Source organism: Nothobranchius furzeri, chromosome 5 (genome assembly GCF_043380555.1).
Source record: "Nothobranchius furzeri strain GRZ-AD chromosome 5, NfurGRZ-RIMD1, whole genome shotgun sequence".
NCBI lineage: Eukaryota > Metazoa > Chordata > Actinopteri > Cyprinodontiformes > Nothobranchiidae > Nothobranchius > Nothobranchius furzeri.
The window spans coordinates 25,944,223-25,965,352 of NC_091745.1; the positions used below are offsets into that span (position 1 = coordinate 25,944,223).

Here is a 21,130-nt window from a genome sequence, read left to right on the forward strand (position 1 = left end):
GTAATCAGGAGGATACCTGTTATGTTGCCCGTGAGGACAAAGAGAAAACAAAGTCTGGAGCTTTCACTGTGCTTTTTCTTCTTCTTCTTCCCTCTCATCTTCTATTGTTCATGCAACACGGAGCTGAGATGAACTACAACTGAGGTCCCATTTTTTTATTTTGAAGTCCATCCCACAGTCGTTTGTTTCACGGTTTTAGAGGGAGCAGCCAGTGGAGATGTGCCGGGAATCGCAGCCATTACTTTATATTACTCCGGGTCTCTAAAACCAAACGCATCATAACTGTCACTTTCAGTTCCCCAACCCTGCAATTTGAAATAATAATAAAAATAATAACAATAATCAAAGGGCTCATTTAATTTGGAGAAACAAAACCAGTTATGAAGGCTCCTGGGTGGAGGTCATCCCGTCTCCGTGACACAGCTTCAGCTCTCAGTTTCATTTCAGAATACCTGCAGAAGTTTTCAAGGAGAATTTGAAATCAATTTCAAGCCCCATTTAATTTTATACACCCATACATGCCGACCCTCAACAGCATAGTTCAAATATTGATTTTCTTCTGCAGGCGACCCAGGGTGCCTCTTAGTAGTCACACACACACAGTGCAGATGCATCCTTTAAAAATAAAATAAAATAAAAAGAATTTAAGAAAATGAGATCAATAAAAGGTTCAGAGGAGAAACTTCTCTGGCGGTTTCATATGAGAAATGATTTCCTGAGAGCTGGTTCCCATGCAACGAGCCTGCTGCTCTGATGAAGACGGATAATGACCTTTTGAAAAACAAAACTTCAGTGTTAGCCCGGAGATCTATTTGTCAGCAGCGGCAGAAACAGCATGCCTTCTGGCAGTGGAGGAAACGGGCTGCAGGAGCACAACTGTAATAATGCTTTGCTTTTCACCACTGCCATTAAGCTGCTGGTGATAAAAAAGGTGCAGCGCTTTTAATGGCTTCTTTTTTTCCCTTTTCCTCCTTTCACTTGTACGTCCACTCTGTTAACTCAGCACACAGGGTAATACATCTCATTTGAGAGGATCCCGCAGCGAGGAGAATGCTTGAAGGACAGTGTGAGAGTGACACTACATTATAAACATAATAATCACAGCTGGCTAAGATACCGCAGTAAAGAAATAATTGGACTCAAGCGGCTCTGTCTGCTTAAGCATTTTAGCGTGCCATTTGTTTGAAATAGAAAAGCGCCGGTCAGATTATAATCTAGCTGGGAAACAAAAAAGCCGTTTCCACTAGAGGTTATCATCCTGTCGTGTGTTTATCTGCTGCTTGTTTTGTGAGTGATGAAAGAAGTAGTTCCAAATGCAGCATTTATGGACCGAAATGCTTGATTATCTGCTGTGACCTGCAGCCGGAGCATTTGAACCTTTTGAAAGCGATCCATCACATGGAAGAGTTCCAAATCTGAACACTTGTGAGACTTGTTTCCAGCAAATTAGCACGTAAATCTCCCCCGTGGTGTCATATTCCCTCCCCCCTATGAGGTGTGCAGCAGTTAATGTTCAGTACTGATGTTAATTAAAAGCTTCATTAGATATTTGCCACCCTCCAACAAAAACATGGCGAAAAAAAAAGGTTTGTAATTATTGCTAGGTGAGGCCATCTGCAACTGCAGCTTTGTTTTCCAGAAGTGGAGTATATTAACATCAGCAGCACCGTGAATGCTAATTCACTGACACCACAGGTCCGGGGAAAAGACAGGAGCGCTCGGAGCTAACGCTCACCATTAATGACTGGGGGATATTTAGCATTATTGGCAAAATGTAAACACACATCTATTGATGCACCGCACGGCGGGCTGCATGCAAAGCCCTGCACGGAGACGCCCACTGACCATAAGAATCCCTCACAGGTAGGCCCACACATATAGACACGTCAGCTCAAATATGTAGGAGCACATTAAAAACACAGGCAGGACCCCCCCCCCCACCCCCCCCCACCCCCACCCCCACCCCCTCTGCTGGTGTGTAAACCTATTGCACCGTTTGTGCCATTCTTCTATACAGGGAACAAATTTAATTTTGTTCCATTTACAAAGGTCTAGTGGAGTAAGACGGTGGGTAGCCTTAAGAAAAACACACACACACACACACACACACACACACACACACACATGCACACACACACACCGTCTGACTGTGAAGTCTCTGTGAAGAACAAGGCGGCACTCGCTCACACACCAAATGAAATTTCAAAATAAACGACTGAGCTGTGATTTACAATTCTCCTCCGGGGCAGAGAAAAGTGAGAAAACATTTCAATCAGTCCCTCCGCCTTTGTTATGCTGCTATGAATCAGCTGTTTAAGGGACAAAACAGCTGAACAGCGGGGAGAGAGTGACTGAATAATTTCACACCAAAACACAGAATATATTGAGAGCTATATTCTGGAGCTCATGAAATTGGGTTTAAAGTTTTTTTGATTTGTGCCTGATTGAATCTGACTGAGTTGCGTTCAGCTAAACGGACAGAAAAACAACAAAGCTGGCGTTTGTCTGGTGATATAATGGAAATATTTCCAACACAGCACTTATCCGTCACAACCCAACGAAAAGAAAGTGTTTTTAACAACGGCTGTAACAAAAACCTAATCATACGATCTGGGTTTGATTTGCCAAAGGCTGAAGGAGTAAACGTGGCTTGTTTGTTTCTTTATTTTCCTTTTGTTGACAATTCTTCACATTGGTTCCTTTTCTTTAAAATATTTATAGCGCTTTGCCCTACAGGCCCACTCTTTCCTCCCGGAGCTCTTTGAAAATAGCAAAATCTATTATTAAAGTTTAAGACTCGGTTTATTTGGGGACATTTTCTATGTTGACTGAATGTAAGTCATGTTTATTGTAATGAAGAAACATGTCAGCTGTTTTGGAAGGAGTTTAACAAAGAAGCTCTTTGACTTAAAGAGACAATGTGTAGTTTTAATCTCTGGAAAAATCCAGAGAATGTTGTTGAGAATGAATTAAATGGTGTCCAGTTGTTGGAAAAAATAGGCAGATTTGTCGCATATAACCATAAAATCAGGGTGTTACTCAATGCCAAGGAACCTTGCCTTGATGTATTGGTCCCGCCCCGGTTAGGAGATACGGCATCAGGATCCGTGAAAGCGTGTTCCAATAGAGCTCCGGACCCCACGTGACTCTCAGTTAGTGGACGCCATTTTGGCATGCAAAAAAGGTAAACAAACACGGATGTAACCATGAACATGAACGGGATCCGCTTGGATTTTACTTCGTCGGAGTTTACTTCACACTTTAAAACTGAAGAAATCGTTTTATATAGTCAGAAATTAAATAGACTAAACATCTCCGACCCTTACCGTGCCCCTGGGATACTTTTTAAAAACGCCAGAAGCTGTCGGAGCGGACTTCTTACCGGCACAACACCGGACCTGACCGGGGAACCCCTTGAGATTCCCCCGGCCGGAGGAGCTGGGGAGAAGGTCTGGGACTCTCGACTCTACTGCCCGCTCCGACGCCAGAAGCTGTCGGAGCGGGCTTCTTACCGGCACAACACCGGACCTGACCGGGGAACCCCTTGGGATTTAACCGGAGGAGCTGGCTCTGGCGGCTGGGGAGAGGGAAGTCACGCTACTGCCCCCGCAACCCGACTCCGGATACGCGGATGAAAATGGATGGATGGACGGACAAATAACAGATTCACACGTAAGTAGTCTCGGTGAGACAGATAACAGCAATCCAAAGTGCTTTTTATGTGTGATCTGACAATTGATCAACCATTGCTTAAAAATGAAATACAGCTTAGCCGGTTAATTGCTGTCATCATAAAACACGTAAACGGCAGCACGCAGAACTCACGAGGCAACGTTTTACGTGATGTTTACTTGTTGCTATGAGTAATAAGACAGAAAAAGCCACGCCAAAATAAGTTTAGGAAGCCCACTAAGAATCGAAATAAAAGCATTTAAAATAAATACCATACACAGTTGAGGAAACGTTGGTTTAAGTACCTGATATGAAGTGGTCGCTGCATAAGCGAAAACCTTTACTCTCGGGATCCCACAGTTTCATTTTAGCCCGGTCACTAGTGCGTCTTATTACAATGATTCAACGTTTGCGGCGCTCCGGATCTTGGGGAATCCTGTAGATGGCTCATTCCTTATGTCGTCCGCGTCTGTTCTGCATCCTGGGGCACAACAGGAATCTACCATATTTCCCGTTTGATTGAGTTTTCTGACAATAACAAATAGTCCAGCTGCCGGCTTCTGCCTGCCAATATGGCGCCGTTTCAATTTGAACTGTTGCATGCCGGGAGAAGTGACGTCAACTCCCGGAGCTCTATACCGAGGTGTTTGTTCTCTGTTTCTTAGCCGTTAAGCTAGCTGAGCAAGGACACACGGGGGGTGTCTTGTAGCCTAGCCTTAGTCAAAAATTTCCCAGAATACACGCGGTAGTATCAATAGGATGGCGCATCAGAAGCCGGCAGCTACTTCTGGGGCAAATTTCAAGTTTAAAAGTAAGTTAACTAATTTAAAATGGTTTTTCTTAGATCCAAAGAAGTTATCTATGGTTGGTTAGCTGCTTAGTAGTTTCAACTTCAGTAGCTAGCAGGTAGTAACTCGCTTACATGTTTAATTTAACAAATATAAACACCATTTAAAAATAAAAGGCTCACATCTTTGGGGGGCGGATCTGTCGTCCCTCACACTCTCTACTGGACGCTCCTATAGAGAAACCTTACATAGACAAGTGCGTGTACACACACAGGTGCTCACATGGTGCTCTCATAAGTATGGACTTGGGCACGTTCAACACATGTCTTAAGGCTGTGGTTGGCACTAAATGCACTGTGATTTATTATCGTGTGATTGTTCAGTTAAACAATGTTGATTTTATATTTCATCATCAGGTTGACGCAGTGCTAGCTTGCTCCTGATGTATGTGTGTCCCTTTTCTGCAGGTCTAGAAGCAGACTCTTGTTCATCATTGATAGTCTATTTTCGTGACCTTGCAAGACATCACCTTGCAAGGTCAGGCCCCTTGACATTGAGAAACACCCTAAGTCTCTGGGCGTCGCCATCTTTGATGCCACGTTTCCTTCTACGGGAGCCCGTGAAGATGAAATGCATTTGCTGATTTGCAACAAGCAGTTACAAAATTCCTGCAATTCATGAACATTGCTGTTTATCACTCATTACCCACGATGAAAGGAAGTCTGATGTTTTTCTTGTTTTGCTGGAGGTTGAGCTCCCAGGGATTTTTGACCCTAATGGCCATCCGTTGGTAAGGTCTTACTCAAACACAAAAATACTGCTTGCTTGCAGTGATGTAGGTACGTACTGCCCTCTGTCACCAGGGAAAACACACACCACCACTTTAAACTCAGATCACTGGTTAGAAGCACAAAACTGTGAGAACATCTGCAAGTTTTGATTTGGAATGACGTTTATTCAGGACCTAACTCCAAACAAATCACGAACATTCTCTTCAAACTCTTCAGTCATTGAGTCTTAATTATCTCTGAATTATTTCTAATTCTAGCCAGGATTCCCATTATTTCTGGCTCACCGGGAAAGTTTAAAGATAGATTACAGACTTCCACGACAACGTCGTGATTTGGAAAGGACTTGATTTCTTTTTCAATTTTCTACTCTAGAATTTTATTTATTCGGGGAATTTCTGTGAACCTTTTAAAGTAACAAGTAGGAAAACACATTTATCTTCAGTGGACAAATTATAGACTGATTAATTTGCCAACATGTAGAATTTAAAGATGGGAAAAAAAACTGAACTCATTTCTCAAACCCTGCTCCACCCACATTGGCCAAACCAGAGCTAGCATGAGGACCAGTTAGTGTTCAACCTCCCCAGTTAGGAAAACCTTCTCCAGTTACAGCTCGGTCCACAACATTTATTCCAAGGAAGGAGTCGTCTCTGTACGGTTAGTCCATGCCCTGGAGGCCTACGAGCTGAATCCTTGGATATATAAAGCCCCTCTGAGTAACGGCACTTTGGGAGGCAGGATCGGGGGGGGGGGGGTTTCCCGGGTATTCCCAGCGCTCCTCTCTCTGCCTTCAACCAGATCCCAGAGTGTGTGTGTGACGAGAGCGAGTCGTACCAGGGCAGTCGTAGAAAAGAGATCAGCAAAAGGAGGAGGGGGGAGGGCTGAAACCAGAGCGCCGGGGTAATTCCTCCCAGGATCCACCAACATGAAAGGATCGCCCCCTTCTCGATGACCTAACCACTTAGAACGACACCGAAGCCGTGTTCGGTTGGAGGGAGAGGAGAATTCAAAACAGCCACACACACAAAAAAAAGAGAGAAAGAAAAATCAATGGATGCAACAAAAACAAAAGACATCAGCGCAGGAATGCCAGGATAGAAAATCCAATTACGAATCAAAGGAAGGCAATTTTAGAAAACGTGAGATGTGGAGATAAGTCTTAGGCAAAGACAGACTGAGATGTGACACGGAGACAATAACAAGCACAGTGTTCTCTTTAAGGCTTAAGTAACACCGTGCTTCCCTCCAAATGCCACCGTCTTGGATAATAGAGTTACATTTATGAGCGTTGCCATATGCCCACCCAGCGCCTGGTAAATAGAAAATCCATGAGATGCCATGTTTTTATGACTGTGAAGACAGCTACTAACTACCATGAGCAAACCTGCGTTACCTCGTCAGCGTCGGCATACGCCATAAATAAATTTATACTTTGATACAGGCCTACAGCGGGCACTGAGCATTGCATCCCATAAAAGCCTCACCACACTGTAATTCATAACTCCCTCAATATCCGGCACTATAACTCACGAAATGAGCCGGTACAATACAAATTGAGGGTAGATGAAAAGTGACATCATCCTGCAGAGGGATGAAGCCGGCACCCCGAGTGGCGGTGAACCCGAACGGCCCTTCCGCAGCTCCGCCACACTGCCACAGATTTTGCTGCTTTTTTTGTCATAACCAGGAGCCCACAGTTCTCCCACCACACGGCAGGAAGTCTCTCCTTGTGTTAATGAAGACAAACATTTAGCAGGGATTCGTACGCACTGCAGTCGACTGCAAAGAGCATCAAAGCAAACTGCCTGGGAACACACACACCCAAACACCGCTGCTCACAAATAAAGGCAAGGTATGCTTTGCTAATCTTTTATGTAATAAACTCCCGTCTTACTGTGATATCACGCGGCGCCATGTTCCCACATAACAAGCAAAGCTGCTCGGCACCCAACTTAATACAGTGTCTTATTTGAAATGCAAACAAACTGTGAGGCAGAGGCTATCACCTCAATCTATTCCCCTTCTGTTCACTGGCTGTCATCTCACATGAGCCGATGCTGCAGTTTTGCACTGTGGTGGTGTGTGTGTGTGTGTGTGGTGGTGGTGGTGGTGGTGGTGGGGGGGGGGGGGGGGGTTGTCACACAGGCTGCATGCTACGAAGGATGGGTGATGCAGGAGGAAAGGAGGGAAGGTGGGTGTAGGAGGGGGAGACGGGACGCTGGCCACAGCGTGATTCAGAGGGTTGCTTCCCCTCGCAGCACTGCGGAGCAAGGATTTACCGGAAAGGAGAGGAGGAAAAAAGAAAAAGATACGGGAGGAGGGAAGAAGAAAAGCTGCTGAGACATTAAAGGGTTTGGAAAAAGAAAGGGATGTTTCATAAAAATAGCACGCAGGAAGTTTAAATTTCAGCTGTCTTGGACTTTTAAAGGACGGTGAACACACACACACACACACACACACACACACACACACACACACTGGCTGTAGAGGCTTCCTGAGGATTTGGAAGTGACATGGTGTAGTGGAAGGTAAACCCACCTAAACTAAGTTCACTGACATTTTAACAGGTGGGGAGAAGCTTAAAGCATCTCTGATATAAAACCACGGGGCCACAAGCCCAAGTAAAACCACAGGGAGGGGAAACGCCTTCCATGCCGTCACATGCCTCCTTTTATCACCTCTGTTAGACACCACACTTTAAATACCATTTCATCAGAGACTGAGGGGAGATGGTTTTGGCTGCTCAGCAGTTGGTGGCACCTGGTCGTCCAAATGCCCCATCCAGCCTGCACGGTGAGGAGTGCCCACTTTGGGCAGATGGGTGGAAGGGCGGCGAGGCCATTACCATGATGTTGAGGGGCGCAGAGGAGCGGGGAGTGTGGTCGAAAATGAGGAAATCAGGAGTTTCATCGCGAACAGCCTCACTGTTATTTCCCAGCTCAATCACTGCAGTAACACGCTGTTTACTGCAACACATGCGCTCGGCAGTAAAATCGGAATTGGACGCTCGGCCCTAATACAGTCGCCCACCCATCATCCCGGCAGTAAGAGCGCTCCTGATCCCAACTCGCTGAATTAAAACATGTGAATAATTCAGCAGAGAGGCGGGCTCTGAAGAGTCACCTTGTTGATTTTTTCACCTGCCATCAGAAAATTGCAGCCTTCGAGTTTCACCAAACGAGGGGATCAGTGGCACAATCAATTTGCAAAAGAGCAGGACCAAAAAAAGGAGGTGTGTGTTCAAAGTTACACATCATTGTTCAATGTTTTTATGGAGTGATCATGTTTTAGTTTCTTTTTTGCAGATCTGAGGGTGTGTTCTCACCAGACACCTGGTTTTACTCCGGCTTTAAAGTTCCCTAAAACTGAACGGGGAGAAATAGATTTATAAGAATGAAAATGAGGCAGAAAAGGGTGAAATTACACAAATAAATAAATAAATAAATAAATAAATAAAAAATGAACACACTTAAGTGACAAACGCATTACAGGAAAGTGGAGCATTTGTGAAATTTCAGCAGGCCTCACACATTCTGGGGTTGAGTCAGCACACGCACAGAAAACACACACACACACACACACACACACACACACACACACACATACACACACACACACACACACACACACACACACACACATATACACACACACACACACACACACATACACACACACACACACACACACACACACACACACACACACACAGCAAGGACTACGTTCAGAACATCACGTTCCTCCTTTTGACAGAAAAAAGTTGGCAGCACATAAAAGTCTATTTGAAAAAGTAGATCACACACTGAGGAGTTGACGTGTGAGCGGCAGAGAAGCGACTGATGCAGCAGACTGACCGAGGGAACACTTCTCAGCACCACGAGCCATGAAACTACTCTTGTACACAAACACAGAGCGATCCCACTCACAGTAACTGACCGCTTTCATTTCACTCAGAAAAATCAAGGGTCTCAAGCTCAGAGAGGAAGCCAAACCCATTCTGCATCTTTACTTTCACAAGGGTAGGGTGAGGGTCAAGGGTTAGATGGGGGAGAAGGGGTGGGGTAAAAGAACTCTGGGTAACAACACAAAGCGAGCGCGATGCTATCACGTGCCGCCGAGGAGCGCACAGGGATATGAAAGGGACGGATGGAGAGTGAGAGAAGAGGAGAGGAATAGGAGGAGTGGAGACGACGACAAAGCCAGCTTCATTCATTCTTACCTCGGTCAGGTAGAGGAACGCAGGGGGACACGGGAGCGAGTGAGGCAGCATCCCGGAGCCGGAGAGCAGCAGACAGCCGGAGTTGGCCATGGAGCTCAGCGTGTGGTGACGGGACGCTTTGCGCATTTAGCAGGGAGATCCTTTTGCTCTTCTCTCTTTCTTTCCTCTGGCTTCCCCTCACTCTCTCACTCTCTCTGTCTCTCCTCGGATCACTTCCTTCCCTCAGCCTTCCTCTCGTCTTTTCAAATGTCCCTTTTTTTCCTGCTGTCTTTTGTGTCTCTACTGGAGATGCAGCAGGGAGGCGAGCAGTACGCAGACAATGTGCATGTTCCACCTTTATCGCCACTGCTCCCTCTCTGCCTCTCTTTCTCACTATCCCTGCCGCCACGCTGTTTACTTTGTGTGCGATAAAAGCCAACATAAGCATTCAGACACAGAAGGGGAGGTTCTGTGCAAGCCGAGGAGGAGGAGGGGTTGCACAGCCGACTAGGGGTTGGGTAGGTTAGGGTGGGGGTATGAAAGAGATGGTGGTAGGATGAGAAGGAGGGGGTGGAGTGGGGGGGTTCGGGGTGCTGATGAAGTCCCTGGTGGATTTATACATCAAACGGGCCGGCTGAATAACAGAGGGGATGTGAACGACATTAGAACAGCTGATCCTGGGCATTAGCACCTCGTGGGATGCTGCATGCTGCCTTTTAATTGCACCCCACCCCTCAGACGCACACATAAAACACACACACACAGACACACACCCTCAGTGGCCGGCACCACCTCCTGCTCCTCAGCCTGTGCACTCAAGGACATGCATGCATGGCAGATCTATCTGTGAAGGCAGAGAAAGATGCATTAAAACCAAAGCAGGCTGCTATTAGGCCCAGTCGTGCCATCCCTCTTCATCTGCTCTGAGCCATAAACATCCATCCAGCCAAGCATGTACGGTAGAGCACGCTAAACTGTACGAGAAAAACAACTCGGAGCTTCCTTTGAATGCATCTCCCTGATCAATTCTGTTTGATACGACTTTAAAAGAAGCAGACAAAGAGAATGCACAAGATGGGCTCATTACATCACATGCACGGGTTTGATAGGGAGGCAAGTCGGGGTGGAGGGGCGGTCCTGAACCTGGTTTCATAACCGCGATGTCTCAGCAGAGTCTGGAGGAACGTGGGTCAACACCCGAGTACAACAAGGTGTTGCCTCCATCCAGCTTGTGATTCTTGTTAATACAGTCAAGTTCAAGCATGTTTTATTCATCAAGGCCAAAATCACAAATTTAAGAATCTGCAGGATCCAAGAGGCAGCCGGAGGGGGGTGGCAACACCAGGGGGGTGCAGTGAGACAGTTTCACCATCAAACTCTATCCTCGCACCATCATTTTCATCTCTTCAGAAGCATCTTTCTAGTCTCCAAATCGCTGTCCATGTGTTTTTTCTCTTCCCTCTCCTCTGTGATTTATATAGTTCTGGTGTTGTGCTCATTCACGGCGGTTTCTCTGGTTGGAAAACACAACAAAGACAATCTGAGCTCCGTGGGCAGGATTAAAAACAGGGATGTTATCTTCATACGCCAGAGCCAGAATAACAGCATTGTGAAAAATGCCACAGAAAGGAGTGAGGATGAGATTGATGCGGCTTTTTGACTCGACTCAAACACGCTTCTGCGATCTGGTTGTTAAAGTGGGTGCAGGCCTGTCACAACCGTTTCTCTGGCTGGTTCTGTTGCAGCTACAAGAAATGTGAATGTTTGAATCTTTGCTTAAATTCAGTTTCTTCTTTATTTTGTGATTAAACGTCTGCGACCAGACAGGACAACTGAGGGACCCTCCCACTGTAGATTACACAAGCAGGATGCAGGGGGATGGTTGGCCTCTAATTACTAATTCATCTGCGTATTTGTTCAGAGAAACCAAATAATAAAGCATCATTAACTCAAATAAGAGCTCACCTCTCCAGCAGCTATCTCGTTGGGAATAACTGACCCGACTGTTTGATGCAAAAGATCGGTCGCCACGGATACCTTCTTTGGTTCAGGGTGAGCGGCTCGCCTGCTAAAGATGGAGAATCCCTCTCCCTGTCTGTCTCTCTGTGTGTTTTTCTGTCTCTCACTCATTTGCTCCCTTTTTCCACCATGTCTGTCTGTCTCACCCAGTTAATAATTCAAACGAGCACTGCCAGATCACTCCCTTCAAAGGGAGTTGCTGGAATTTTCTCAACGGTGCCTTTTCTTTTTGTCATGTGAAATCAAAGCCCTCAAACGCAGCAGACATATCCTCGGTTAACTCCGCACACTGCAGCTCCACCAATTAAAGCAAGCTCAACAGCAACTGCAAACAGCTCACAGTTGATCACTAACAAAAAAGAAAAAGGAATCTGAATCATCATCATCATTTTTGTCTCTGTTGCCCTTTGTCTTCCTCTGTTTCTTTGTGCCGTGTAATCACCACATTCCAGTGGCAGGCCTGTAATAATCAGCATAATCATTATTACCACAATCACCATCATCATCACTGTCACTGACGACTAAAGCGTCTATCTCCAGAGCATGTGTTACTGGCCGGCTACAGAACAGGATTCACCCCCTGAGGCAGGACTTGCGCGTGTTCGTGCAGGTGTGCACACGCTTGTGTTGAGCTGGTTTCAGGCATTACAAGCTTTCAAATCTGGGTTTAATCTCCTCTGAAAAGCATTGCCGTACACAAGATGCGGCTTTGGTGAGACACGAGCTGGTGTTATTTTAATGTGGTTTTCAAAACAAGGGGGAAAAGCTGCAGTTCCAGCAGTAAAAAGCCATCACATGCCCTGAGAGCTCAGTCAGCAATAATCAAAGGCAGTACCAGCAGCGACTAATGGGGCCCAAACGATTGGCGGCACATTCTCCGCCGTTCATCGTATGACCGCTGATCGATATCGTACACTCACACTAATCATCATAAGAGTTGACTGTTTATTTCCTTTAACTCTGGCCAAACGTTCAAACGCTTCAACTTCTTCAAGAGCATCAATACAAATAAAATATGGTATTTAAAAACATGTCAACAACTGAATGTTAAAGGCTGCTATTAAAAACATCTCATTTTATTTATTTTTTACTGTTTTTGAACCTCCTGATTTTCATGATTTTGTTCACGTTTTTGTTTTTTTAACCTTTTTTTTATTTAAATAAATGGTTTTGGCACGCCATTTTTTTAGAGCAGCAATCTGGAATTTTTCCTCTTTCAGGAATTTTGCACAATTATTTTTCTAAATATGTAAAAGTGATAGTTTTACAATGCATCTTTTTTCTTTTTGCTAACCCCATCTCCTGTCCCACAGAGCCCCATGCATGTTGAACTGAGCGCTGCTCAGCATTAGCCAACATTGTTAGACATCCATTTATGTACACATGTCAATCAGTGAGTGCGCACACACCATTGCAGAAGTACCATGGCTGATGCAGATGGTTATGAATAAACAGCATAACATGAGAATAATGTTTGTAGAACAACATGTTTTTGCTCTGTTGGCCAGTTAGAGGTGAGCGTTCATGAATAAGAGGTATTGCGTTCAGCCATAACCACAGAGGAAGGGATAGGGCATTAAGGTGTGATACATTTGTCCTACTCTAGATGGGGCACTCGGACATAAAAACATCTGATTTCTGCTTTAAAGAGCAAGTCACCCCCTTAGCAGAATCTTACTCCACACTTCCTGTTTAGAAAATGCACTAAAAGGAGGCGTTGCCTGGCCGAGAGGGCAGCAGTGAACTGACAGACACCCCCCCCCCCCCCCCCCCCCACTGCTACACCTGCTCAGAGATACTCCGTTGGAAACAGCAGCAACTAAAACCACAGACACTAACACATACTCAACTCAGGTGGAGTAACGGCAGCACACTTCCTGGTCTGGAGGATTTCTCTTCACTTCCTTCTCCAGAGAACAGAGACGAAAGGGAAGAAGGTTCTTTAGAGGAGGCAAATGGCTCTGCGACGTATCTGATTGTGAGTGGCCGAGCCAGCAGGAGGCGTGGATCAGACTTGGCTGCTTCTTTACCCCACGGCTGGAGAGCAGCAGACATCACGCTGCTCTGGCTGCATCACTGGGTATCGTTTTAGCCAATAGCGATGGCTGATTGACATTCAAATGTGGTGTAGACTTTTAACCTGTTGAGGGCGCTACACTGACGTTTTAGACTGGTTATTTAAATAAGACGCAACAAAATCCTAAAATAATAACAATGGACACCTATTTATAAAGTTTATTAGCTAAAATGTGAGGGTGACTCGCTTTTTATGTTTGTGATCAAATAAGGTCACTCACCCTAAAATGCTCACAGGTAATAACTTTAAAATTATAATATTCTTAATAAAAATATATAATCTATGAAAACTGTTTTGACTTCTTACAGAAACCGGTTGCTATCAGAAGAAGCGAGTTCTGTGACTCAAATACCCGTCCCTCCTCTTTTTATCTACTTATGTTTTATTCATCCATCCACTCCGAGAAACACAGAGAAGCATAACACGTTATATTTGTTTGTTCTGTTCCTCAGACAGTTTTAAAAACCTGGCTGGACTCTTCTTGATTTTGTTCACACCACCTTCATCATTAGAGTTGGCAGATAAGCTGGAGCTATTAAAAGTCTAAAAAAACAAATAAACAAAAAATAAAACTAAAATAAATAAAAACCTGTCATGATTAGGATAACTGAAAATCTAGAGTTCAACCAACATTTTATGCTCAACTTCAACAAAAAAACCTGTGAATTACTTAGTTTCTGTGTCATCAACCAACAACATCAGCGACTGTGACATCACACACTTTTATAAACACTGTCTCTCTTGTAATAAATGTAGGATATTGTCATGTTTATCAGATTTATTTGTGCAGTTATTTCTCAACTACGAGTCGCTGTGTGTGTGTGTGTGTGTGTGTGTGTGTGTGTGTGTGTGTGTGTGTGTGTGTTTGTTTGCATGTTAACTCCCAAAAGCCACACAATGCTGTTTCTGTTTTATCTGAACGAGTCTCTGAATCAAACATTTCAGAAGACCTTCAGACAGTTTCTCAAAAATTAATTTTGTTTTTTTTCCCTCCTGATTAATTTACTTTACAGAATAATGGACTGTAAGTAAAATAACTTCATGCAATTTAGTAATTAATTCAGCTGAGCAGATCTTTGAGTGCGTTAAATATTGTAATCACCAAAGAATCTTAACTAGAATTTTCAAATATTAAAAAAACACAAAATTAAAGCATTCCTGCAAATATATTTTAAAATATGAATAAATGAAAACAATCAGTGTAAAAAGTAAATAAATGAATCACCTTGTGTGACTTCAGTTGATGATTTATTTCCCCTTTTTTCTTTAATTTAAATATATTTTTGACTGCTAGTCTTTCCTTTAATCAGTAGATGTAAAGATAACATGATTGGTTTCCTGGGTTGATTTATGGGCCAGCTTTGAACAATGTTATCACCTCAACTAACACTTTTTAAACACATATTTATAACACATTTACTCTCGTTTTAGGTCATAGTTCAACCAAATGTTGATGAATCTATCTCTACCACTTAATTTTTTTTAAGCCCTGAAAGTTTTTGTTTTTAGCGACAAAAAAAAATACAGCAAAGTTTGATCATTTTAAAACACACAACAAATATCCTCAAATCATAAAATCACATGGTGGCATTTGCTTTTTGTAGTTTTAGGCTTTTCATAATTTAGATCTGATCTGGGAACTATCACAGAACAATATGTGTACACAGTGTGGTAAAAAGTGGTTTTCATGTTAAACGAATCACAGGTTAAGTCAGTGGCTGGGTGGATATCCAGATTGCAGCAGTTCCACACCACTCTACTCTGTGCTTCAACATGGACACAGCTCCCCCATCAGGACGACCACCAGAGTTTAAACAGCACGAGCAGGTCAGATGGACATTGTGCACAAATCAAAACGTGTAAACACACAAAAAAATGACAAACATTTTGATGGGTTAGAGCATTTGTGGTAAAGTCTGCAGAGCTGTGGGGAAACGCTTCCCCCTGCAGGAAACACAGCTCAGACCTCCACACAAAACAAGCAAACTGCCTGGTGCTAGTGGATTTTGTTAAGAAGCACCGAGGTCTTTGGAGGGGGCACCCTTGAAGTGCCCCTCTGACAGGCTTCCTCATTATCTGGCATCTCCAGAGTGCCAGCCAGCCTTGGTGTGGGAGGGGGCAGGAGGACGTCTCGATCAGCCTGCCCTGAGGGTACCCAGAGAGCGCAGGGTTGTGCTCTCGCTAAAGGTCCACTGATTATCTCTCAGGCCCAGAGCTTCAGGGATCCCCACTAATTAAAGGTTGTGTCATATCTGTTAGAGATGACACACCTATGTTGCTCATCTTTTTGTTCTAATGCATTGATTAACATTTTTGATTAAATGGACAGTTGAGGGAGTAACAGCAAGAGTGATCTGTTTTCCAGGCTCCGATTGGATCTAAGGCCTGCTGCATTCTGAGCCGAGGCACTTGCCTCCCTAATGGATTTTGAAACAGAGCTTGCCTTTTATATGGTGTCATTCATCCTCATATGTTTTCGCCTGCTGCGTCTCACAATCACGAATTCTTTATGGCAAACTAATGCACCTGGTGCTACGATCAGCAAGTTGGCTACGGCCATCGCTCACCGACTTCTGGCCAGATATTAGGACATTTCAAAAGCTGCTATTGGAGAAGGCAGAGTAAAAGCCAAGGGTTACTGACTCTGCCTCCCACGCAGTCATACATCATCCATCCACCATGCTATGCCATCTACATCCAAAACACACACAAACACACACACAATGGGTCGCTGCTGCAGCTGCTTTGACAAGACAAAAACGGAGGGGGTGCTTTATCTCCACAGACCCATCAGTGTCAATACATTGAGCGTTTACCACCCTTTTATCCAAAGGTCTAACATGCTTGTGGCTACAAAGCATCCAAGCCAAGGTGTGTGTGATAGCCCGAGGTGGTGGGTGAAAGACAGGGAAGAGTTTTGTTGAAGCATGGTGGGGGGAACAACAAACGGGGGCGACGGCTCACGACCTGTTAGCCCTCCAGGCCAGGGGAGGCTATGATCGAGAGAGAGCTGACAGGGCAGAGACAGCCAAGCGTGGAAATCACATCAGATCAATGATGAAAAATTCAGTGGCGGCAACAGTCGCTCGTGGGGATGATGTCACATGGTGCATGTAAGCGTGTGACTCCAGTTGTACATGGATAGGCTAATGTGTCAGCCGGCAAAGTTGTATTCAACCATTTTGTCTTCATGAAGTGGAGTGAAACAAAGAGCCTTGCTTAAAGAGGTATACTTACAAATGCATAATTCTGTTAGTGTTAAAATTATAACATAATCCCAGCAGCTCTGGTGTCTGTTTATAAATGATGGGTGCTGCTGGTGTGGCGAAGTATCTGAGAACTAAAGCTGCAGCATCCCTCCAGGGGCCTCATTTATCAAGTATTTATATTACGCACAAAACGGGGTCGGAAAAATGCGTAAGCAACTTTCCACGCAAACTTTGGGATTTATGAAAGAAAACTTAGCGGAAAAATGTGCGCAACTTTAAGTTGACTAAGGACCTGGCTTACGCACATGTTGGACATGGAGAGCACCTGCAGTGCTGCTGCTGAGAAGATACAATTATGAAATCCTGCAGCATTATCACTTGTACCGCTTCGTTTTCACACAGAACAAGACCCCCCACATGCACACACGCGTGAGTACAGACACACACATCCGCGTGTGCGCGCACACACACACACACACACACACACACACACACACACACAGATTGAAGCGCAGAATACGGAATGCAGAATATCAGCAGGGGGACAGATTGAGACAGAACGTCATGTGTCTGTGACAGTGTGTGTGTCCCGTCACTGTGACCTGATTGATCATGCACCCTGGCTACTTGGATAAGGGAGATCTCTGTTTGGGTGACTGGTTAGCGCACTTGACTTTCACCCGGGAGTCTGGGGATCGAATCCAGATTGGATCATTTTTTTATATCCGCCACAGATCTCTCTGAAGAACTCAGCATTGACGGCTTCAGCAACGCTGTGCCACTCCATGGATTTTCTATTATTTGATTTGCAAAAGCACTTCCTTTCATTTCTCCACCTCACCCACAGGTACCTCAATTTCTGCTGTCTGTGAAAGGTTCAAGGCCTGACTTTGACTGTTAAATTGTTTTTAGAAGATTCACATGATGATTTGTTTCATAATAAATGTCCTACTTATTTTAAAGAGTTATCTAACTTCCCCTACTTTTCACTATTTGTACTACATGTCCAGGAAAAAAAAAAATCTAAATTTTATTACAATACATGCTGGGGTCCATTCCAATCTCTCCACTGAATGAAATTTGCATGAAAGATTTGCTTCTTGCAACAAACCGTCAACTTCCATAAAACATAACCTGTTCAACAGCAAAACCATGTCATATTCCTGGAACTTGAGTCTGAGCGAGTACCATGCCCTGCCGACTCACCGGGACAAATTCATGATCTTTTTAAGCGTTAAACAACTAAGAAACTTGCAGCAACTTCAGAGTTACATGAATCAACAGGAGGAACTTCTGGAAAAATACACTTACAGTGCAGTAGCAGCAGTAGCTCAAAAGGTGGAGTGGCTTTTCCAGTGACTGAAAGGTTGTAAGAACAATCCCTGATCCCACCAGAGAATGCTGCTGTTGTGTCCTTGTGCAAGACACCTAACCCACCTTGGTGGTGATTGGAGGGACTGGTGGCACCTGTGTTTGGAAGTCTTGCCAGGGCAGCTGTGGCTACATTGTAGCGTGTGAATGTATGTGTGAATGGGTGGATGACTGATTGTGTTGTAAAGCACCTTGGGGGGTTGTAGAACCCTAAGAAGAAATGCAGGCCTTTTACAATTTACTGTTTACTGTATGATAAATGACCCGCACCTGTACAGCACCTTTCAGAGCCAGAGGACTCCAACGTGCTTTACACTAGAGTCTATCTTTCATCCATTTACACAATGGAGGTGATGGGCTACAATGTAGCCACAGCTGCTCTGGAACCCACTGACAGAGGCGAGGCTGCCTAGCACAGGCACCATCAGCAGGCAAGTTGGGTCAAATGTCTTGCCCAAAGACACAAAAGCAGCATTCTCTGCTGGGAGCAGGAATTGATCCTACAACTTTTTGATCACTGGAATACCTGTTTTACCTCATGAGCTACCGCTGTCCAATGATAAGTCAGGACAATATTATATGAGTTTACATTGAGGGGCGGGGCTTACAACGCACTGCAGCCAGCCACTAGAAGGATTTCAGGTTCTTTACAGCTCAAATTTTCTTTGTTATTTTCCACTATTTTTATTTATCAGGAAAAGGTTTTTCTGTTAAGTACGAAGTTAAGAAATATCCAATAAAACCACAACTCAAAGCCCAGTTAGATATTATTGACCTGATCGAGGGAAAACAATCATGGCATCACAAAACTCTCATTAAGATGCTAGTTATTGTAAAAAAAAACAAGCACATACACAAATAACGTACCCCACACCAGAATCTCAAACATGCACACAAAACAAAGGGTCCAAACCCAGATGTTCCACCTTCCTCCCTCAGGATTTAATTTCAGAAACATCATTTGATCTTGTTACAGTCTTTTGCTCTAGACAGCCCAGTCTAAACCACCAAGTCTCAGCACACAGGAGTAAATCTTCCAACAGAACTACATTTTGTTCATTTTTAACCCGGAGGTGCAAGACCACACACACACACACACCAACCTAACAGCACTGTAATCATGCCATTGCTAAGTTTAGTACCAATCAATAAGTCCGACCAATGTTCTCGAATCCAATCCTCAGGGTCCAGAGAGCTGCTGCTTCCCTCTTCTGCCACCTAGTTAATTGCATTCACCTGTGGTCTGGGTCCTAAATCAGCTCCTGATTCTGCGGATGGATTGAATACTCTAGGGAAGCCATGCAAACCAGTATTGCTTTGGATCGTCAGGATTGGGTGTTGAGACAGGATGTGCAGTTTGACGAACACATTACACGTATCAGGTGGTCTTTACAGCCAAAATGTCCCACAATTCATATCTGTCCAAAGCAATCATTCTCACAATCTACCATCCTCTTGCATTCCAGTTTTCATTGACATTCTGTAAAAAAAAGAAGAAAAAAAGAGACCCTTAACCATAATGGTTTCAGCCCAACGCCAAGTCAATTACATAGATTGGTGCAGTGACATAAAGTGTATTCCATTTGGGAGCAGATTGGTCATGCCCAGTAATGTTCCCTTCCAGCAGGCATACGTTTGACCATTACTCTAAACAGGCATTTAGGGAACCAGAGACCCATTTCCCACAACTGTGAATGCCGGTGTGTCTCCCAGAGGGGTCAGGGGTTCACTTTGCAGCTACCATGCTTTCATATTTAGCAGCGGCAGGTGAGAAATGGTACGTCAATACTGTCAGACGCACTGGGCCACAGCGGCCTGCTGCACACACATATCATATTAGAATGGAGTGTAACAAACCACAGTCGGGCCAGGAGGTGTTAGGGAATGTGTGAACATGTGTGTGTCTGTGAATGTGAATGAAGCAGCAGCAGCCGACGGGCGTCCGCCGCTCATGCTAAATGTGTTTTTGTTGGAATTGAAGCTGTATTGGCGTGTGTGCCTCGTGGATTGATGCTTCAGATAAATCTATTGCTGTTTACCCCCAAAAAAGTGATGCTGTTGGTGTTTCCTCACGCGATGGTTCGCTTCACATTTGGTTTTACCTTTGATGTAACTAATACATTCCATCGTGTGTGAAGTTTGACTAATTTTAGAAATTCAACACAAAGAACTAAACTTTCCGAGCTTCAAATGAGTAGTTTGAGAAATAGAAATGTCAAGACCTCGTGGACAGCTTTTTATTTCATCAGTTGATTAAAAGTAATAAGCAATTTTTATTTTCTGTTGAAGTCGCTAAAATGTATGGAACTTGGCTATAAGTTTCCTTTCCCAAAGAAACCAGATTCAAACATTTTCAGGGACAAAAAGTAAATGTTAAATTACATTCGTAGAACGTGTGGAACTATCGTGTTACAGTCCAGATGAAATGGTTGTCAAATGTTCAGCTTCTGACGCCCAACTAGCAGCAGACAAGTGTGACCCCAACCGAAAACAGCCACAAACAACTAAAGAAAACATGACAACATCAACGATTTACATACAGTACCTCTTTTATCCATTTATCACAATCATAATTAGTTTAAATTACTTAGAGTTTGCCTATGTCCCCCACACATCAACACTGGGAGCTGCTGGTCTTGATGTATTTATTTATTTTTTATTATTTGTTTGTAGTTTTGGAAACTGGTTCATTGATGTTTGTTTCTGTAAACGTTGTTGTTTTATGCCTGAAACTGAAATCTGTGCAATCATACTGAAGCTTGTAAGCTCAGCTTCACAAGCTGTGGGAACAAAAAACAAACATTTGTTTAGCTCTCAGGATTCATGGGTTTACTATGAGGTAACTCTGTGCTCAGGATAGAGCAGATTAAAGGAACATGCTACTGAAAAAGCGGAATTAACAGATCCGTGTTTTGGGATTTCTTCACACATAATTCCTTTTAATGTTTCCCTTTTAACCTATTTCTGTAACTTATGCTCTGATTTTCTTCATAAAGAATTTCAAC

The 21,130-nt window shown here is 44.0% G+C and overlaps 1 protein-coding gene across 3 annotated transcripts in view; it reads right to left on the reverse strand.

Moving 5' to 3' along the window:
* The window catches only part of rbfox3a (RNA binding fox-1 homolog 3a), a 400,829-nt gene that overhangs the window by 88,731 nt on the left and 290,968 nt on the right, over nucleotides 1-21,130 (reverse strand). Inside the window, exon 1 of one of the 3 annotated variants that reach the window (XM_054741309.2) lies at nucleotides 9,471-10,502. The exons of the other annotated variants lie outside the window; for them this stretch is intronic. Within the exon in view, the coding sequence (XP_054597284.1) occupies nucleotides 9,471-9,596 (126 nt within the window). The 5' untranslated portion in view covers nucleotides 9,597-10,502. Of the gene's footprint in view, nucleotides 1-9,470; nucleotides 10,503-21,130 lie in introns of those variants that run through there. 3 annotated transcript variants of the gene reach the window in all.